This window comes from Pelophylax lessonae (assembly GCF_965119305.1).
Source record: "Pelophylax lessonae genome assembly, chromosome: 1".
Classification (NCBI taxonomy): Eukaryota; Metazoa; Chordata; class Amphibia; order Anura; family Ranidae; genus Pelophylax; species Pelophylax lessonae.
Genome location: NC_138768.1, coordinates 252303309 through 252324764, shown reverse-complemented (window position 1 = coordinate 252324764; position 21456 = coordinate 252303309). Strand labels below are relative to the sequence as shown.

The window sequence follows — 21456 nt, the reverse complement described above, 5'->3', positions numbered from 1 at the left end:
TAGAGTACAGCAGGATCAACCAGGTTTTTGTAGAATACAGAAAATCCCATAGTGAATGAGTATTAACAACATGTAATACACCATCTGATGTTTATAATGTGGGTTTAGTGAAACTAATGCAACTTGACTTGTGACATTTTTATGAACATTAATTCCTTTCTAATTTTTTCATCCCCAATTTGTTTCTGATGCACTCTGTATTTGTTGATAACTAATTTTGGTAACTAATTTTGTTGATAAAAAAAAATCCTTGGAACCTGAATAAGTGTTGCACACTTCCAACTATTCACTTATAACCCTGTATGTACTTTTTATATCGAGGACAGCTCAGAACATTTCAAATATCACATTGTAGAGGTCTTACTGTAGTTGGAATACTCAATGGTACAGAAATAAAGAAATGCATTTGAATAAGTCTGATTTGAAGCCTACCTGGAGCGTCTAACGGTTCTATAAGCTGTGGGAAGAGAATGCTTGACTTTTGAATGGGAACGGGATTTGGACTCATAATGAATCTTTGGAGAATGTGATCTGGAACGGGATCTTTTTTTCCTTTTCTTCTTCTTTTTTTCTCTTTCTGCCCGAGAGTATTCTTGAGTTGGAGACCTTGGTGTGATGGGATACTCTGTAGTAGGCACAATGGTATCTTCTGGTAAAAGTCCATAGTTCATGGTGCTTCCAACCTGAAAATTGGAAGAAAAAAAAAAGTTCCAAATGTTTAGGAATTTTTCTCCTAACAACCTTTGCGGGGAAGATTCAATAGCTTGGATTTAAAGTGTTTTTTTTTTCTTTTTTACACATTCTCACATTTAATCCTCAGGTCACTGTCTGATTTAAATCAATTTGCTGAAGCATATAACCTGCTGCATATCTGGTATGCATTGAATGCTGCTTCAAGCAGTTTTATTAGGTGGAAGTAAACACACCCTTGTTCTTTGCATGCATTAACAAATGCAGAGGAGAAATAAGAACATATATTCAACATATAAAGAAGTGAATGACATCAAAGAAGACCAAATTAAACAGGACAGATTACGCGCAGATCTGGGCAAAGCAAAATGCAATCTTTTTTGTGACCACAATCTACTGCAGCTGTCAGAGAGAATAAGACCAACAGTACATGCTGACAACCATCAGCTCAGACAGATATCTAGAATACTTGCCTAATTACAGGGTTCTGTTTAAATGGCTTGGCTGACTTACCAATGCTAATTTTTACAACTAGACCATGTAAGTACACTTTGGTAAAAAATTAAAACCTTCACGTAGAGCCAAGCATAGGGTACTAAAGTAGATAGCTTTTACAGCCCATTAAAACTTGCCTGTGTTTTTACCGAGTGTATTTTCCACAGAAGTAAAAAGTGACCCATCAAATCATGTTGAAATGCATAGGCAGGCTATAACATGCACAGGCAAGTATTAATGGCACAACAAAACACTTTTTTTTTTTTTAATTCAATGGCAAAAACACATGTATCTGCTAAAAACAGACAAGTGGGTCCTTAGACTCACAACACAAGCCCACAAGGATGGATTCAAAGTGAATATACAAATCTTTTCTGGAACATAAACAAATGTGGACCACTGCTCAAACACTGGCCTCTCATGGATTATATCAGGGGTAATGAATTAAAATTCAAGGAGGTCCGGTTGCTAAAATTTTCTTTGGGCTGAGGTCCGAATCTGAAGTCTTTGCTATGACTCAGAAAGATTGGCAAAACAAAACGTGTCCATCAGCGTTGCTCTTAACATAAAATATGCCCATCAGAGTGCCCCCTAACATAAAATGTGCCCATCAGAGTGCCCCCTAACATAAAATATGCCCTTAGCATAAAATTTGCTCATCAGCGTGACCCTTAACATAAAATTAGGGACACGCTGATGGGCATATTTTATGTTAGGGGGCACTCAGATGGACACATTTTATGTTAGGGGGCACTCTGATGGGCATATTTTATGTTAGGGGGCACTCAGATGGACACATTTTATGTTAGGGGGCACTCTGATGGGCATATTTTATGCTAAGAGGCACTCTGATGGGCACATTTTATGTTAGGGGGCACTCTGATGGGCACATTTTATGTTAGGTTGCACTCTGATGGGCAAAACAAAACGTGTAAATCAGCGTTGCTCTTAACATAAAATATGGCCATTAGAGTGCCCCTTAACATAAAATATGCTCCTCAGCGTGCCCCTTAGCATTAAATATGCCCATCAGAGTGCCCCTTAGCATAAAATGTGTCCATCAGAGTGCCTCTTAGCATAAAATATGCCCATCAGAGTGCCCCCTAACATAAAATGTGCCCATCAGCGTGTCCCCTAACATAAAATGTGCCCATCAGCGTGCCCCCTAACATAAAATAGGCCCATCAGCGTGACCCTTAACATAAAATAAGGGGCACGCTGATGGGCATATTTTATGTTAGGGGGCACTCTGATGGGCACATTTTATGTTAGGGGGCACTCTGAAGGGCACATTTTATGTTAGGGGGCACTCTGAAGGGCACTTTTTATGTTAGGGGGCACTCTGAAGGGCAAAACAATACGTGTAAATCAGCGTTGCGCTTAACATAAAATATGCCCATTAGAGTGCTCCTTAACATTAAATATGCCCATTAGAGTGCCCCTTAACATTAAATATGCCCATTAGAGTGCCCCTTAACATAAAATATGCCCATTAGAGTGCCCCTTAACATTAAATATGCCCATTAGAGTGCCCCTTAACATAAAATAAGGGGTATGCTGATGGGCACATTTTATGTTTAGGGACGGCACTCTGATGGGCACATTTTTTTTTATGGGGCACTCTAATGAGCACTACAAAATATGCCCATCAATCTGCAGACTTTTAAAACCTCCCATCTGCTTTAAGTGCAGCTATGACCACATTACATTCTCCCCTTGTGCTCCACATACCTGGAGCCAGGAGCCGAGCCAGAAGCCGCGAGCAGGGGGGCGGGGCGCGCACATAATGTCACGCCCCAACTCGCTGCCTGGCTGAATGGGAGCCGCAGTCAGGAGCGGGGCGCGCGTGTGACGTCACGCCCCTACTCGCGGCCCGACAGGACACCGGGAGCCGCAGCGCACACACAGTACGTCAGTGGTTGCTGGGACACCCGCAGTCCCAGCAAACCATTGAATCAATACAGGAGGCGGCCTCGCGGTCCGGGTGAAAGCATCGTGCGGGCCGCCAATGGACCGCGGGCCGCCATTTAGTGACGGCTGGATTATATGTTCTAATCTTTATTGTGTGTAGCCCGTTTAAAACATAAATATGTGGTACTGCCTTGATTTAAGGTATTTTGGACATGCAAGCTTCAGCTGGTTCAATGTATATGTCAGTATTTCTCCCATTTCCCCCAGGCTGCCCAGGTGCTGCGTACAGTCTCCCACAGACATGAAACGGTGGGAGTGGCTGTACTCTGGGGTACACAGCAATGCTGTCATAAGAGAACATTGTATGGGCATTCACAAAAATCAGATCCCTAAGAAAGAACATACATGGGGAGTGTCCAAGAGGACAATGGTGAGTAGAGATGTGGGAGCAGAGCTGTGCTGCCTGTAGTCTCTCTTTCCCAATAGAGCTGCAACTATTGAATCTGAACCCTTATACAACTCCCTGACTGCCAATGGGCAGGGATAGATCGGCTACTGGAACACGGCGAACTACAGAGTACCATACGCTCCCTTCAAACCAAAGTGAAATGTCTAGAATCAAAAGTCAAAGATGTTAAAATCCGCAGAACAATCTCCATTTTCTGAGCCTACCTGAGGGGGTAGAGGATCAGGATCCACTTTCAGGATCTTACAAGATGCCAGAAAATCGATCTAGTTCTCAGAGAGGCCAGGAAAGAAAGAGGAGACTCTCTGCTTTGACAATGCTAAGCTCCTGAACTTTCCTGATTATTCTGTGGATGCCCAGAGGCTCTGAAGATCCTTTTATCAGATAAAGCTTAAAGCTAAACTAGACTTACCTTCACTCAAACACAGATGTCATGAAGCCCTGTTGGCCCCTGTCATCTTCAGCTGGGTGGCTTCTAAGTACTGATCACCGGCCATTTTAAATGGCCAGTCCAAGGTGACACCACTCTCGTGCATGCGCGGGAGTTCAATCATCTCGGTGTTGCTGAAAGATCCTGCCTGTTCCAACTTTTTTTTCCCTTAAAGTTCCTATTTAAGCTACCCATTAAGGGCATGAGGTATAGTATGCAGTTTGCAGCACAACCAAAGAGGCCTCTGAATGGTTGGACATGGTATCCAGAACATTACACTTAACGTTTTCTATTATTTATATGGTCTTCCTCTTTTGACATATGTTAAAGGGGGTAAAGAAGAGTTAATGGAAAATCTAAAATTTAGCTACTTCTAATGGAATCACACATGCCAACTGAAAATGTTGCCCAACTTATTTGAACACTCTCTCTTTCATATCTCTATGATTTCACACTGCTTTAAAACATTAAATTATACTTAAGGACCCTCCCTATCCTCAGTTCATCTGCACAGCTGGATAAACACCCTGTTTTACTATTTACTTGCCTACTGCTCTCCTTTGTTGAGGATATCTGCCTTTTTAATTATCTCTACAAGATGCACTATATTACCAAAAGTTTTGTGACGCCTGCTTTTACACGCACTTGAACTTTCATGGCATCCCAGTGTGTAGGGTTCAATATTGAGTTGACTCACCCTTTGCAGCTATAACAGCTGCAACTCTTCTGGGAAGGCTGTCCACAAGGTTTAGGACTGAGTCTATGAGAATGTTTGACCATCCTTCCAGAAGCGCAGTTGTGAGATCAGACATTAATGCTGGAGAGAAGGCCTGGCTCACAGTCTGTGCTCTATTTCATCCCAAAGGTGTTCTATCGGATTGAAGTCAGGACTCTGCGCAGGCCAGTCAAGTTTCTCCACCCCAAACTCGCTCATCCATGTCTTTATGGACCTTGCTTTGTGCACTGGCACAGTCATGTTGGAACAGGAAGGGACTGATGCGGTTTGTCTGTGAGCTTGTGTCAACAGGCCATAAAGTTAAAAGGTAATTAGAGTTTCAATTCTTGATAAACCCCATATTTGCATACTGCAGGAAACACATCTTATAGGAATCAAAATCCTAAGTCTAAAAAAAAATAAAAAAAAATTGGTGGGCTTACTACAATGCAACATTTTTAGCTAATACAAAGGAGATCAGCATCCTAAATCACAAAACTGTCCCCTTTAAGCTTTTGGACCTCAAGGAAATAAGTTATATTACATGCTTTACTAGATAACCCTGACATGGTATTAGCAGGCCTATACAGTATGAATAGTCCCACCTACCAACATTTCCTACTTGTATAAATAAACTGTCCATGGGTTGCTACATATCCTATTGTTGATTTTAATACGACCCCTTGCCCTCAAAAGGATACATTTATTCTAGACAATACTACAGAATCCAGTTTGTCTAAATGTTGCTCAGTTACTAAAATGCCTGGAGAAGGAAAATTCCATATACAAAAGAGTTCAGCTGTTGTTCATTTACACATGCAACTATTTCTTGTATTAGTTAGTCTGGCTGAAAAGAGACACGTCCATCTAGTTCAACCAAAAGAAAAGAAAAAAAAAAAAAAAAAAAAAACACAAATAGAAAAACCTCCATATAGATAATCCTATACCTACAGTTGATCCAAACGGCGGCAAGAAATCCAATATAGCATGATTCAATTTGCTCCAGTGGGGGGAAAAAACTGACCTCATCTATGTTAGGAATTCAGATTTATCCAAAGTACAGGACGTCTCGTTTTCCCCCTCCCCCTGGATATCTAAACACACCAATACTCCAAATAACCGCAAGGCAGGAACTCTCAAACATGCTGTGAAGACGGTACTGAATTTCAGAAGACAGAGTTGAACCTCTTATATGTTCAGCCCTTACAAAAATACTGGGCCCTAAAGCATGACTCATCTGAAGTTGCATGGGATGCATCTGAAGCATATGTCGGAGGACAATAGCACTCTGTTATTGGCATAGATCAAATGGATTTGAAATGTACCCTGGCTAGGGCTGAATCCAGAGCCCAAGCATAAGAAACCCAATACAGCCGCACACAAGACCAGGCAGTGCATAGGAACATGCGAAATGCATACAGGGAATGTACTGCTTCTCCGCACATCAGCATCTAGGAATAAACAATTATACCAAAACCAATGTACCCATGAGCATGAAATAAAAATGAGTTGCCCATTAGCTTTGGCTATCTAAAAAGCAATTCTCCACTGTTAATGTAGGAAGCATAATGGACCAAGAGGGTAACCTATTAACCTCAATGTCCAATTTATGAGATGTTATACACCTTGAGAACTTACTACAGGCAACATAAATTACATTACATGTCTATCTGAATTTCTAAGTTTTCCTACTTTGGCTACCCAACAACGCAAACAATTAGAAGCCCAATAACTTTGAAGGAGGTACTATAGGCAGTCACTTTTTTGCAAACTGAATATTTTTGCATTTCAAATTCAAACTATGTTGAAAAATACATTACAAAAATGTTGCCTCCCTGTCTATATGTCAGAGGCAATTCTAACAGTAGTTCCTAAACCTAAAAGGATCTAGATCTATGTTCCTCCTACAGGCCAATCTCACTTTTACACATGGATGCCAAGATCCTTTCTAAAATATTGGCCATGGGCTAAAACAAGGTTGCTCTCATGCTGATTCATGGTGACCAGTCTAGCTTCAAATGTTCACAATTATAGAAGGGCCATTCGGGATGAATTCCCAGGAGTGGTGGCCTCCCTTGATGCTAAAGGCATTCTGTGGGCAGTACTAAACAAATTTGGTGGTTTAAAAATTCACCTCTTGGATACAACTTGTATATGCCTCTCCCACAAGCAAGCAGGTTAGGGTCACATTTACTCCCTTCTCTTCCCAACTTTCATTCCCTAACCGCCTCAATTCTACGAGCCAGATTTGATATGAAAACACTGCAACACATTATGCCAGAGGGACATTTGCTTGATTTTAAAAAATTGTTCCTCCTCCCTAACTGGATGTTCTTTAAATTTTTCAGCTTAGACATACAATCCAGACAGTTTCTGACATCTACCTAACTTCACACACTATTGAGATTTATTTCTTTTCAGAAAAAGGTAGATAGGATCCTTTTTTCTCCCTCAGATTATCCAGTACTGATAAGTTTTAAGTCTTCTTCTCTTTCTTGTTTTTGGAAGCTGGCAGCAGTATAGACCAGACTTGAAGGAGATGTAAACCCAACATTTCATATTCCCGATAGGTGCCTGCCGTATCATGTACTTGAATAAAAAAGTATCCAGTTCTCCTTGCTCTCCTGCAATGATAAGACTTGTCCTGACACGGCCCCCCTCCCCTTGCAAAGCAATTCACTGGGAAGACTGGTGGGCTGCTGTTTCTTCTCCCTGAGCTCCTTATACAGCTGAGAACAGAGGGTATGTGATCGCTTATGAAAAAAAAGATGGGGTGGGGGGGGGGTATTTATATTGTTTTGTTTTTCATATGTATACACAAAAGTTTTGGCTTTCATTTTTTTTTTTTAAACTGAATGGGTTGTTTTACAAACTGAAGGTTTATATATACTTTAACAGATGCTGACTGAGATGAGGGGATACAACAATATCTTCTCCCGATATCAGCCAGGGATAGATTCATCCAGTTTAAAGTTCTGCATTGGGTGTAATATACCCCACAGAGGCTTTCTACTATATACCACAATGTTGCTAGGAAGTTCTACAAGTGTTGCTCTGAGATCGGTACATTTATACATGTGGTTTGGACCTGTCCCTATATACAGACCTCTTGCCAAGATGTGGCGATGGATATCATTACATTGGGAGAGCTGCCATCAGGAGTGGGCCCTCTAATTTTGCTCTTGGGAATATGTGATCATGTTGATCATGTTAATAAAACTCATTACAGCAGTGGTTTCTGCGCTGCCTTTTATGCTAAAGGACCAATACTCCTTCGATGAAAACTACCTGATCCCGGCTCCCTCAACTTAGCTACCACTCTACAAACTCACACGAATGGGATGGAAATGCCCCAAAAAAATTGGATTGAATTTGGTCAGAATGGACTGAAGCATGAGGTTTAGCATCAAACACTCAACAACTTATACCAACATGGTGAGTGAGACAACCATCGTCTTATGGTGGGGACAAATTTTATTATGGTAAATTACATTTAGAAACACAAACAAAACAGGTGAGAGACCACTGGGAGGCACAATGGACACCCGCCTACCCTAACAGTACTACAGTGGCACATCCCAAAATATTCTATATATAAGACAGGTCCATGAACTGTGGTTCAAACTTCTATGGTCTTACATATAGAATACAGGAACTTATGAATATTTTGACGCTTTCTTTCCTCCTCCTTTCCCCACTTCTCTACTCCTCTTTATCCCAGCCTTCGTTTACTCCTTTCCTTCCTACCTCTTCTCTCGAATTCTCCCTGAGAATAGATGTTTAACACTGCAGTCCCTAGAGCAATATAACCTGCTCACCATCACTTATGTAATGCCTAATAGACTATATAGCAGTTAGGTTCGCATATTGTGTGTAATAAAACAGACCTCAATAGATTAAATACTTTCTCATGTATACATCTGTATTGTTTCATATATGATACTCCTATACATTGCCTGTATACTGCAAGTGCCAAACTTGTATTTCATAATTCTAAAAAGTTTAAAAAAACTTTACCTGTTATAACAACAAAAACAAAAACGCAACATGAATGCACTGAGGCACACCGAGACGCACTACTCCTATATTATGTTGGTTCCTTAACTTGGACACAATAAAACTTGGGCCATAAAATAATTTCGCTAAGGAAAAAAATAAAAGTAGTTTAACTGACAATGTGGTAAAAAGATTATATTGAGGTAGCAGTGTATTTAACTACTTTAAAGACACCACTTTAATGTCAGAAAAATTGTTCAAATTGAGTTTTGAGTTCATTTTCCCGATAGAACTGGCTTTCTTTTTGCCTCATCCATCAGTTCTTTTCAAGTGCACACACAAAATCAATAGAAGGCAGAATAAGTTTTAGAGGGTTGTCGCGGTTGTTCCTAATTGCTTTGAGTATCAATGATTCTGATGAGCCAGGTGAGGACACAAATTATACACAAACCTCACACACTGGGTATATCCAAGCTAATCCTTATTAAACTGATGTGATGCACAATAAACTCAAGGAGAAAGCATTTCTGACACAGCAAAAGTGATTGTTCAGTGTGTATAGGAAATCAGTCATGTCAGAAAAAAGTTATTATTGCTTGAATATTTAAGAATGTTAGTGCAAAACTTTAGTGTTCACTAAAACTCATTCTTTGTTTTGATGGTTGCAATTCAGTATTGACGTGTACACAGAAAAAAAAAAGAGAAATGTAGAAAGTGTGAGTACTCTTAAAACATTTAAAAAAAGCTGATGTGCACTAAAGCAAATAATCAGGTAAGGAGGAGGGGCAAAAAATTACTTTTTTTTTTTTTAAACCGTGAAAAAAAAATGATTGTGCTTACAGTGACCCTATCACAAAGAATAAATTTAAAATAACAGATGTACATATAATTTATTCCCAAACTATCTTGCTATGCCCAACATCACCTGGATGAAAAGAAATCTGCTGAATTTTCTTTCTTTTCTTCTTGGGAGTGATCTCCTCTATCTCCCACTGCACTCAGTGGTTCCCCCCCCCCCCCCCCACAACCTTTACATAACTAGTGATGTAGAGGTGAGAGGAACCACTGAGCACTTAATGGGTCACAGGAGATCCACACTTTTGAAAGTGTAACAGAAGGCTCTTCAGGGGATAATTCCTCATAATTGAAGAGGTCTTTGGGTGTGAAAGAAAAAGGGGAGTAGTTGGGCCATTTTACCTGTTAATGTGCCATTTCAAGTTTAAGTTCTTTGGGTCACTTTAGGCTAGGTTCACAATGCTCTGATCCAGTTTTCAGTGCATTTATGTAGTTCAACTTAGATGTGGTTTGTATTTTCTATGGGGCAAAAATTGTGGTGGAATCGCAACAAAGTTGTACAGGCAGGAACCTTTTCAAAAATCGAGCTGTGCTAAGTTGCATTGATGTAAATTGGCACCATTGAAAACAACATCTGTGCAATTCTGTGCAACGCAAGTCACATCTGAAATGCCAATAGTGTGAATGGACCCTAAAACATTTTTTTTTTTTTTTCTTGACACATGACTAGCTGATGAGGAAAAAGCTCACATTTACCAAAATAACTGCCTATGTAGATAAGCGGTGTTTGTATATAAAAAAAAAACTGCTTAGCTTTGACCAAAGATGGTGTTGGCCATTTGCGTCCCTCATGAAGTCTGACTGAAAAACTTCCAGAGATTGCATCATCCCATTCTGCCTTGCTGCTAAGATATGGCTGAGACAAAATGCCTGAGGATGCTGCAAGAAATGCACTCCTATTTCCTGTTGTGGGCCAACACCACACAGCTATAGTCAGCTACCACTGATTGTTTGGGGAAAAGAACAGACAGGGTGCATGTACAGAAGTTGACCGATAGGTCGACTTCTGTACAATCAGGGTGCCCATATACGGATCAAAATTCAGCAAGTTCCTGCCTAACGGACCGAATTTCGATCCACGTATGGCCGGCTTTAGTCCACAATAGGTACTAGGAGGGCTGTTTGAGTTAATAGGAGGTGAACACAGGACCACGCAGAACTTCTGACCAGATCAACACCTTTAGTACTGTCTATTGCTGTACTACCTATTATAGCTGATCCTGCATGTCAAGAAAAACAGGTAAAGTGTGTACAGGTTACATCTAGTTATTTTAACCAGAATTAAAAAATTTTTTTACAAATAGATTTAACTAAGCCTATGAAAAATCTAGGTGGTATCTTAAATGTAAAAATGATCACAGCAGTAACATGCGAGTCTCCTAACACAGACATAAAGGCTTCTGCTTATCTTCTTCAGCATGTAACCTTCAACACAATGAAAGGTTAAATTTTGCTTCTTTTGTATGACAAACTCCAATTCCCTTGCAATCATGGTAGACAAATTAGTATGTGATTTGTAACAGTGTCCATTTAATAATCTACATTCCTCACAATTGCTCTGGAAACAACACTAAATATACAGATTGGTTCAACAAACATTTGGCACTATGAGAAGCAATAAGACATGCCTGACAGCCTAACTGCTAAATAAAACACTGAATGTACGGTGCCAGTCATGTTCTATTACTAGGGAAATTTCTCCTAGAGCATTCAAAGTAAAACAATTGGGCCCTCAAACAGGTTCTTGTCAGAAAATGGAGAAGTTTAGAATGTTAACATTTTACAAAGGCTTTTTACTCAGTGATACTAAATGATTTTTTTTTTCTTTTTAACAACAAACTTGTTATACTTACCTGCTCGATGCAAGAGTTTTTGCACAGAGCAGTCCAGATACTTCTCTTCCAGGATCCCCCGCTGGTGCTCTGGGCTTTCCCCTGATATGGGGTCACTCGTGCATGCTCACTCCCAAGCAAATAGGTTTACTCCAATCTCTTCACAAGGCTGCACCATAGCCACTGCGACTCCATCTGCATCTTCTGGATTGGTTGACTCTTCCACTGAGCCTTGCTACTTGGAATTCTTTGAATCGCACTGGGATAAGGTTGTGTGGCTGATGACCTATGTTATGTTGGGCACTGACTTCTCTATGGGCTGTCATCTTGCTACATAGCATAGCAGGGTGCTATACTTGATGGATCTTCTTGATGGTATTTAGCAGCTCGTCTCTTGGTGCCCTTCTACAGTCCCACACGAGAAATGATTTTAAGGTTTCTACTCCTGTTCACTGTTCCCAAAACAATTGGAGAACTTCAAACAATCTGACTATCTGGATCTGAAGACTGAACTAATTTTTGTGCATTAAATTGTTAGCAGGATTGAATGTCACTACAATTCCCCATATCCTTGTATATGGCGTTCACGGAGAAACACATCCAATAGTTTATTTTTAAGTTATCCACAGTCTCCACTGATAAAACGAACTCTGGAAGGGGGCTCCACATCTTTAAGACGTGGTTCAAGAGTTCCACGTGAAATATGGCTCGGTCAGTTATTGCCTCCCTCCTTGCACATTCCCAGGTTTCCTTCTCATCAACGCTATGTGCATTTTGTAGTGGGCAGCCAGCATTACCAATTTGTAGCCCTTCCCTTTGGCCTACAGTACAGGACTCAGGGTGATTAGTCATTAAAACATGGGTTATATTGCAGCCACCTTCAGGTGATTTGAAATTGGCAACAAAAAAAATAAACCTACAGACACATCCCCTATATAACCCAGCTCAATCCCAGCTGGCCTGGTTTAGTAACAAGCAAGCAAGGTCCAGACACCTAATAGAAGGATCTGTAAAAATAGAACCAGGGTCCTGGGATGTTTATCTTGCCTGGACTGCGAGGGTCCCATAAATTTCCATGGAAGTAATCACAGGCTGCAGGTCAGGGCCAAACACAAAAGTGGCCTTGAAGAGTGATTAAAAACTCTTGTCTACTGCGTTCTTAAAGTGAAACTAAACTAGAAAAAAGCATGTGCTAAATAGAGGTTTGTGTGTGCATACACTGATCAGCCATAACATTATGAACTACTACCTAATACGGATTATGGCCCTCTTTTGCTAAAACAGCCATGACCCATTGAGGCATTGACACCAAAGTAACATCCACATGAATGGCAAAAACCAAAGTTTACCAGCAGAACATTGCCCAAAGCATCACACGGCCTCTGCCGACTTGCCTTCTTATACCGCATCCTGGTGCCATCTCTTCGCCAGGTAAGTGACGCACACGCACCTGGCCATCCACATGATGTAAAAGAAAATGTGATTCATCAGACCAGGCCCCCTTCTTCCATTGCTCTGTAGTCTAGTTCTGAGCCTACAAGCCAAAAGGCAGCATCCAAAAACGCATTACAGACAAATCAGAGGTTCTGAACCAATGGTCCACAAGTTCCATGTTAACCGGAGACACAAGGGCAAGGGAGCGACAATAAACCCAGAGTGGGCGACTGAATCCAAAATCGGGCTCTTGAGGAAGAAGACTCCTCTACTGGTATCACAGTCACTCCATTCACCTACAGAAAGGAGGGCCCACTACGGGAGGATAGAGGGCCTACTCAAAATGAGGTCCGCAAAATAAGCGGGATAAGGAAAAATCCCTATCAAAATGCGCTAGCTAATGTGTACCCAAAAGGGGAAAAAACACCAGAAAGGAATATTGAAAAGTGGACCTGTCAGAACATTGCACTCACCCCCAGAAGAATGTGCCACTGCTCCCCAATAAACTCCTGGGCCGCCACAGCAAACATCCAAGTTGGCCCAAGGGAGTACTGTACAGTCACAGGAGTGGAAAACAGTCAATTGGATCATGCACTTGGAATCAGTGTAAACGATCAGTATTAAAATATTCAGTACTGAAAAAAATTGATGAAACAACAAGGTAAAAATAGTCCAGAAATAGTTAAAACAAAGATGTAGATGAAAGCTTTTGAGGTGCTGCTTTGCGTGGGTTGGCGCTGCATAGCTGTGGGCAAAGGGGAGAGAGAGAGAGAAGGGGGGAGGGGGAGAGAGTACACACTTCATAGTGTAGGATGTAGTTTAAGAGTTTATTGTAAAAAGTAAAATATATGCTCACAATAAAAGCTAGAGCTTTAGCAGAAAGATCAGCCGGATCACAGGACCCGGAGAACAGGCTGAAATCCAATATCCCTGCCTTGGCGACAAGCAAGGGAAGGAGGGAGTGAGCCTGCTGCAGATGAAACACTGTTCACCTCTGATGGAGCACCCTCTGAAGCCCGGTAACAGGAAGCCACTGGAAGTCACTTCTGAGCACTGAACGGACAGGGACACATTTTGAAGTGTATACACTTTGTCACAGAGGGGATGAGTGTGATCACCAGCATCCATCTACACAGCAACAGTGGCAGGATTCCACCAATAAAGGGCAGACTGCGGCATCTCACTGCACCAAGGACCAAAACAGTGGCTGGTGCACACAACAGCTGGTCAACCTCCTAACCCCTAGAGAAAAGACTGGCAAGCAAAGGAACAGCCAAAACCACTGGATGGGATGTCCCAAAATAGTCTTCACACACCTCCGTGTGAAAAAAAAGCATAGGCAGAGCATTTCTGCCCCCCAGCTCCAATGGAGCACGGCAGAAAGACTAGCCAGAAGCTGATGAGATACAGCAGGGCAATGCCCAAGACAAAAATGGCGGGGTCACTGTCCACTTCGGTACCTGACCACCATAGCCCTGCCCTGAGATGGGATGCTAGGCTGCTTGGCAGAAATCGCCATACAAGGGCAATGCCACCCGGCAAGATGGTGGGCGCACAAATACGAGGCAATGTCCTCAAACAAAATGTTGGGCAGCAAAGCCCACTCCAGTAGGCCTCAGGCCATGGCTGGTTTGACTGTGGTGTGCACACCATTGGGAAGGCCCCTTTCAGTGAATAAAACCAGCCTTAGCAGGCAGCCAGGAGATACCCTGCTGTCACCAAAGAGACACAGGCAATCTCCAAGGAGTATGTCAGAAAACCACATTGTACACTCTGAGCAGACACTGGGCACACATCAAACAGGGAAGTGCACAAACCAACACCACAACCCTAATGCCAATGGACCCAACCAACCCAAGGAAGAGGCCACCCAACCAAACCAGCAAGCCGCAAAATGCAAAAAAAAAAAATTAATGGACCCCAACCAGCTGAAACCAAGGGGGCCATCTGCCCAGCCAACCACAAATGCATGGGAAGGTTGGGAGATAAGTCTCAAGTGAGCCTCAAAGAGTACCCATAGCCCGCCGCTGCATCCAAGGTAAGGGGGGGGGGATCTACTTACCAGTTCAGTGAAGGTAGTGAGTAACACTCCAGAGACAGTTTTGCCTCTCACAGAGGGGGGTCCTGTGGGTCAGGGAAACACTGACATGGACTTCAGGTGCCCAGTCATATGTGTCGCCTCAAAATGTTTAAAGCGTCGGCCTCAGGCCAGGATGGGGCTGTGGCGCTCACCAGCGTTTATCTTTAGATATGTGTGCACGCACTGGCCGAGATCTAGATTTTCTAGCCTTTCACCCAGTCTGGCTGTTGATTGAGGATCTCCACAGGAAAATAAAAAAAAAAAGTTATGCAACACAGGTCTCTGCAGGGAGCCAGGTCATCACTCCTGAAACACAAGGTAAAAACAACTGACTTGAATACAGCAGAGAAAAGGTTTAAACCAGCTAAGACATTCCATAGGCGGTGTTCCTATTTTTGCCTAGAGTCCTACTCTTTTAGGTGGCGCTATATAAAAAAATAAAAAAAAATGGCCAGGCTAGAAGAGCGGTGTCTGACAATGACTGTAAGAGAAACTGACAATTTCAATAGTGGCAAGAACTGTGGCACACATGCTAAAAGTAAATGCTATAAAGACTTTATGTTGCTATTTTATCCCATCCACCACCACAACACATTGGGAACTTTGGTGAATTTCAAACCTTGGAACTAGGTTTTTTTTTTTGTTTTTTTTTGAACCAAGGTTGGTTTAAATAAGTACCAGAGCTGCATTAGCCACTGAACAGACAAATTGTACAAAATGTGCAAAAGCTTACAGAATTATTAATAGTAACGTATTCTAAACAAAAGAATAAACTGACCTCTTGGCTGTAATTGCTCTCCTCTGTCCTTCCCGATTCCATCTCTAATGGATTCTTTAGTGTTTGCAGGAAAAGCGCTGCCTTTCTTTTGCGTTCAGCCTGTAGCTGTTTTTCTTTAGATTCCTTGGCTGCTTGTGCCAATTTCTCTCTGGCTGCTGCTGCCAGTCTGTCCTCCAGCTTCTGCTTCGCTGAAAGTATAGGTATATGCATTTTAATTTACAATACTTGATAAACTGAGTCCAGAGTATAGCCACAGTAGCAAAACCAGCTTTAAATGTAAAACCGCAAAGTACTGATTTGTAGAAAACAGAAAAACAACTGATCTATGTTCCTTTATGAAGTCCACTTTGCAATCACATTCACCCAAGCACAACATACCGTATATACATTTGTAAATGTTGTATACACTGATCTAGTATAATGTATTTGACCCAAAAGAGCATCCTCAACACCACTGCAGGGGCATTCATAGGTGACACAAGACAATAAGCTTATTCTCCAAAAATAATCCATACACATCAACTACCTAATGGTCCTGTAGTCTGTTTCAGGCAATGTTTTCTCACTGTTTTTTTTTTTTTTTCCCGAAACAAATGTAGCCCCTCCTCAAACAGGAAGTGGGATCACAGGAGCAAAACAAATACAAATAATATTTTGGAGATTTGGAGGAGGCTGAGAGCAATAAGAGCCGGTTCACACTGAGGCAATCCGACTTGTCGGGGCGACCTGTGAAGTCGCGGTGCACAGCGCGCACCGCGACCTCGGAGCGACATGCACGGACTTCATATCATTGAAGTCAATGCAGGTCGCCCCAAAGTAGTACAGGACCCTTTTTCTAAGTCGGAGCGACTTATTTCGCTTCTATTAGAACGGGTCCTGTGCTAATCTATGGCAGGCGACCCACGGCGACTTGTCAGGCGACCAAGTCGCCCCAGTGTGAACCGGCTAAGACTATTTTTAGTTAAGAATACATACCAGATTTTTTTTTTTTTTTAAACCAGAGTCTCTAAGACTCCGTTCACATGTAGGCATTTTGGGGGCATTTTTCTGCTCTAGGATCAGCTCTCAAAAACGCCCAAGAAGACAAATCCTATTCATTTCAATGGCCCCTGTTCACATCTGAGCGTTTTGACGCTGTGAGCAAAAGCCCAAACTCAAAAAAGTACATGAGCTTCTTTTTGGGCAGATTACAGGCGTTTTCCATTGGTCTCTAGTCAATCTAAAAACGCCTGCAAAAATGCCCATAAAAACGCCTGTAATAGCAACGCCAAGATGTGAACGTAGCCTAAATGTTTCCTATTCTCTTCTCAAGGGCACCCAGCTGAGCTACAATGTGGCAAACATTTTTTTAGCGCAGCTTACAGGTTCACAAGGGGGTTGAGGGAAGGGAAGCGTTTTAGCACAAGTATGATCATTAGAGGAGAGCAGGCCGAGACCTCAGCACAGCTAGAAAACTGACCACGTTGTGCTCTCATGCCTACTGTGGTAAGCTTTTAATAGGAAGCAGAGAGACTGGTAGAAACACATTATTTCACACAAATGAAGTGATACAAAGAGGACAGGATACTTTTTCATTCAAGTACATAGTACAGCAGAAACATATCTGGAATATGAAAAGATGGGGTAACATTCCTTTAATGAGACAGTCCTGCAACATGTACATAATTAATGATATGTGTCGGATACCACGCATTTAGCATTTGCCTTTCCATGAAAGTCCACAGGGGATCAGAGCGGTGAGGGAGCACATAAGCAATCAAGAACAGGAATGTTCTGTATTTCACTAATGATCTCTTTCTGCAAACTTTTATTAGCATGTTGAACATGATCCACAAATTTCTTAGGTGAAACTTCCACAGGTTCCAAATAAATAAATAAATAAATAAAAAATCTATCTAGAAAACATGAGGCAAAGATGTTTTTATAATGGTTTTGATGGTGTTGAGGCTTTGCTGTCATATAGGACAGGACCTATCATCTATAGTGGCATGCGAAAGTATTCTGCGCCCTTGAACTTTGCGACCTTTTGCCACATTTCAGGCTTCAAACAAAGATATAAAACTGTAATTTTTTGTGAAGAATCAACAAGTGGGACACAATCATGAAGTGGAACGAAATTTTTTGGATATTTCAAACTTTGTTAAATAAAAAACGGAAAAATTGGGCGTGCAAAATTATTCAGCCCATTTACTTTCAGTGCAGCAAACTCTCTCCAGAAGTTCAGTGAGGATTTCTGAATGATCCAATGTTGACCTAAATGACTAATGATGATAAACAGAATCCACCTGTGTGTAAGTCTCCGTATAAATGCACCTGCACTGTGACTCAGAGGTCCGTTTAAAGCGCAGAGAGCATCATGAAGAACAAGGAACACACCAGGCAGGTCCAAGATACTGTTGTGGAGAAGTTTAAAGCCGGATTTGGATACAAAAAGATTTCCCAAGCTTTAAACATCCCAAGGAGCACTGTGCAAGCGATAATATTGAAATGGGAGTATCAGACCACTGCAAATCTACGAAGACCTGGCCGTCCCTCTAAACTTTCAGCTCATAGAAGGAGAAGACTGATCAGAGATGCAGCCAAGAGGCCCATGATCACTCTGGATGAACTGCAGAGATCTACAGCTGAGGTGGGAGACTCTGTCCATAGGACAACAATCAGTTGTATACTGCTCAGATCTGGCCTTTATGGAAGAGTGGCAAGAAGAAAGCCATTTCTTAAAGATATCCATAAAAGTGTAGTTTAAAGTTTGCCACAAGCCACCTGGGAGACACACCAAACATGTGGAAGAAGGTGCTCTGGTCAGATGAAACTAAAATCAAAAACTTTTTGGCAGCAATGCAAAACGTTATGTTTGGCGTAAAAGCAACACAGTTCATCACCCTGAACACACCATCCCCACTGTCAAACATGGTGGTGGCAGAACCATGGGTTGGGCCTGCTTTTCTTCAGCAGGGACAGGGAAGATGGTTAAAATTGATGGGAAGATGGATGGAGCCAAATACAGGACCATTCTGGAAGAAAACCTGATGGAGTCTGCAAAAGAAATGAGACTGGGACCGAGATTTGTCTTACAACAAAACAAAGATCCAAAACATAAAGCAAAATCTATAATGGAATGGTTCACAAATTAACATATCCAGGTGTTAGAATGGCCAAGTCAAAGTCCAGACCTGAATCCAATCGAGAAACTGTGGAAAGAACTGAAAACTGCTGTTCACAAAAGCTCTCCATCCAACCTCACTGAGCTCGAGCTGTTTTGCAAGGAGGAATGGGCAAAAATTTCAGTCTCTCGATGTACAAAACTCATAGATACATACCCCAAGCGACTTACAGCTGTAATCGCAGCAAAAGGTGGCGCTACAAAGTATTAACTTAAGGGGGCTGAAAAATTTTGCACGCCCAATTTTTTCAGTTTTTTATTTGTTAAAAAAGTTTGAAATATCCAATAAATTTCGTTCCACTTCATGATTGCATCCCACTTGTTGATTCTTCACAAAAAAAAAAGTTTGAAATATCCAATAAATTTCGTTCCACTTCATGATTGCGTCCCACTTGTTGATTCTTCACAAAAAATGACAGTTTTATATCTTTATGTTTGAAGCCTGAAATGTGGCAAAAGGTCGCAAAGTTCAAGGGGGCCGAATACTTTCGCAAGGCACTGTAAATATTTGATTTAGACCACATTATCTTACTACATTAGCACCATGGATAAAGATGAAAAAAGATCTGCAAAGAAAATATAGTTTTGGTAGTTGTCAATTGCAGTTGTAAAATTGCAGTCTACATGACTGCAACTATATAACAAAAAGTGCAGCGCTATCAAATATGGATTATGAAGAAGATATCGAGGAGAGCAGTCCACAGGTGAAAATTATGGTGAAGCATGCACAAGATATAAACATTCAGTGCTCTTCAATGTGCTGGTAATCCTCCACCCAGTCTCATTAGCCTCTCACCTCACACTTAGCCCCTGTGTCACCAGACGGGCTAGTAAGACAAACTTTCTCCAAGGATATCACCAATATAGATCAAATCAGTATTCCTCTTCATCAGAAGATAAGGCTCACAGGTAACAGATCACAGGTCCATAAAGCGGGTCACAGGTCCATAGGAAAACAAAGGTCCGGACATAGTGCATTACCGCAATAAATATAATATATAATATATATAATATAGCTGAGGAAGTCCCGTGCAGTGGGACGTAACGCGTGCGAAGGGGGAGGGGCCGGTGACGTCACCCGCCATCCATTGCGGTCGAGACCGCTGTGTGTAATACAATCTGCTCATCACATGCACTTGTATAGTGCTTTACAAGGTAATTTTTATGATTTTATGCTATGTTCAATAAAGTAATTTATTGCGGTAATGCACTATGTCCGGACCTTTGTTTTCCTATGGACCTGTGACCCGCTTTATGGACCTGTGATCTGTTACCTGTGAGCCTTATCTTCTGATGAAGAGGAATACTGATTTGATCTATATTGGTGATATCCTTGGAGAAAGTTTGTCTTACTAGCCCGTCTGGTGACACAGGGGCTAAGTGTGAGGTGAGAGGCTAATGAGACTGGGTGGAGGATTACCAGCACATTGAAGAGCACTGAATGTTTATATCTTGTGCATGCTTCACCATAATTTTCACCTGTGGACTGCTCTCCTCGATATCTTCTTCATAATCCATATTTGATAGCGCTGCACTTTTTGTTATATATTTGTTATTGGGACTTTTGGTTTATTGATCCTTTAGTGCATAGCAGCTTTCTATTATATTATTTTATACAGTTGCGCTGAATTTTTATCTATTATTATTTACATGACTGCAACACCTAAAATTGTGCTATTTTATTTACAGGGCCTTGAAAAAGTATTCATTCCCCTTGAAGTTTTCCACATTTTGTCATGTTACAACCAAAAACGTAAATGTATTTTATTGTGATTTTGTGTGAGAGATAGATCAACACAAAGTGCCATATAATTGTGAAGTGGAAGGAAAATGATAAATGATTTTCAAAATGTTTTACAAATACATACCGTATATACCGTATTTTTCGGACTATAAGGCACACTGAAAATCCTAAAATTTGATCAAAAACTGGCAGTGCGCCTTATAATCCGGTGCGCCTTATATATGAAAATAGTTTGAAAATTTACCGTTAACTGGATGGTTTGACCAAAGGGGTGCAACCACTGGACATAAGTGTCAATCGTTCCTTCAAGGCGAAACTGCGAATCACGTGGGAAAACTGGATGATGGAAGGAGAGCACTCCTTCACGAAGACTGGGAGGCAACGCCGGGCCAGTAATGCCACTGTGTGCCAGTGGATAGTGGATGCCTGGCATAAAGTATCCGCCAGAACTGTCATCCGAGGGTTCGCGATGAGCACCTGCCAGTAAACCGCGGATCAACGTTCCAAAAAAAAAAAGTGCGCCTTATAATCCGGTGCGCCTTATATATGAAAATATTTTGAAAATTTACCATTCACTGATACTGCGCCTTATAATCCGGTGCGCCTTATAGTCGTGAAAATACGGTACTCGAGTATAAGCCGACCCGAGTATAAGCCGAGACCCCTACTTTTACCACAAAAAGATGGGAAAAATCATTGACTCGAGTATAAGCCTAGGGTGAGAATGCAGGGCGGCGGGCATGGTGCAGGAGAATGCAGGGTGACTGGCATGGTGCAGGAGAATGCAGGGTACTGGCATGGTGCAGGAGAATGCAGGGTACTGGCATGGTGCAGGAGAATGCAGGGTACTGGCATGGTGCAGGAGAA

The 21456-nt window shown here is 41.6% G+C and overlaps 1 protein-coding gene across 1 annotated transcript in view; it reads right to left on the bottom strand.

Annotated features, from left to right (window-relative positions):
* SFSWAP (splicing factor SWAP) overlaps positions 1 to 21456 on the bottom strand; it is a 255941-nt gene that overhangs the window by 80555 nt on the left and 153930 nt on the right. Inside the window, exons 13-14 of the mRNA XM_082267458.1 lie at positions 15683 to 15870; positions 433 to 683 (exon numbers count right to left, since the gene is read on the bottom strand). Of these exons, the coding sequence (XP_082123584.1) occupies positions 433 to 683; positions 15683 to 15870 (439 nt within the window). The remainder of the gene's footprint in view (positions 1 to 432; positions 684 to 15682; positions 15871 to 21456) is intronic.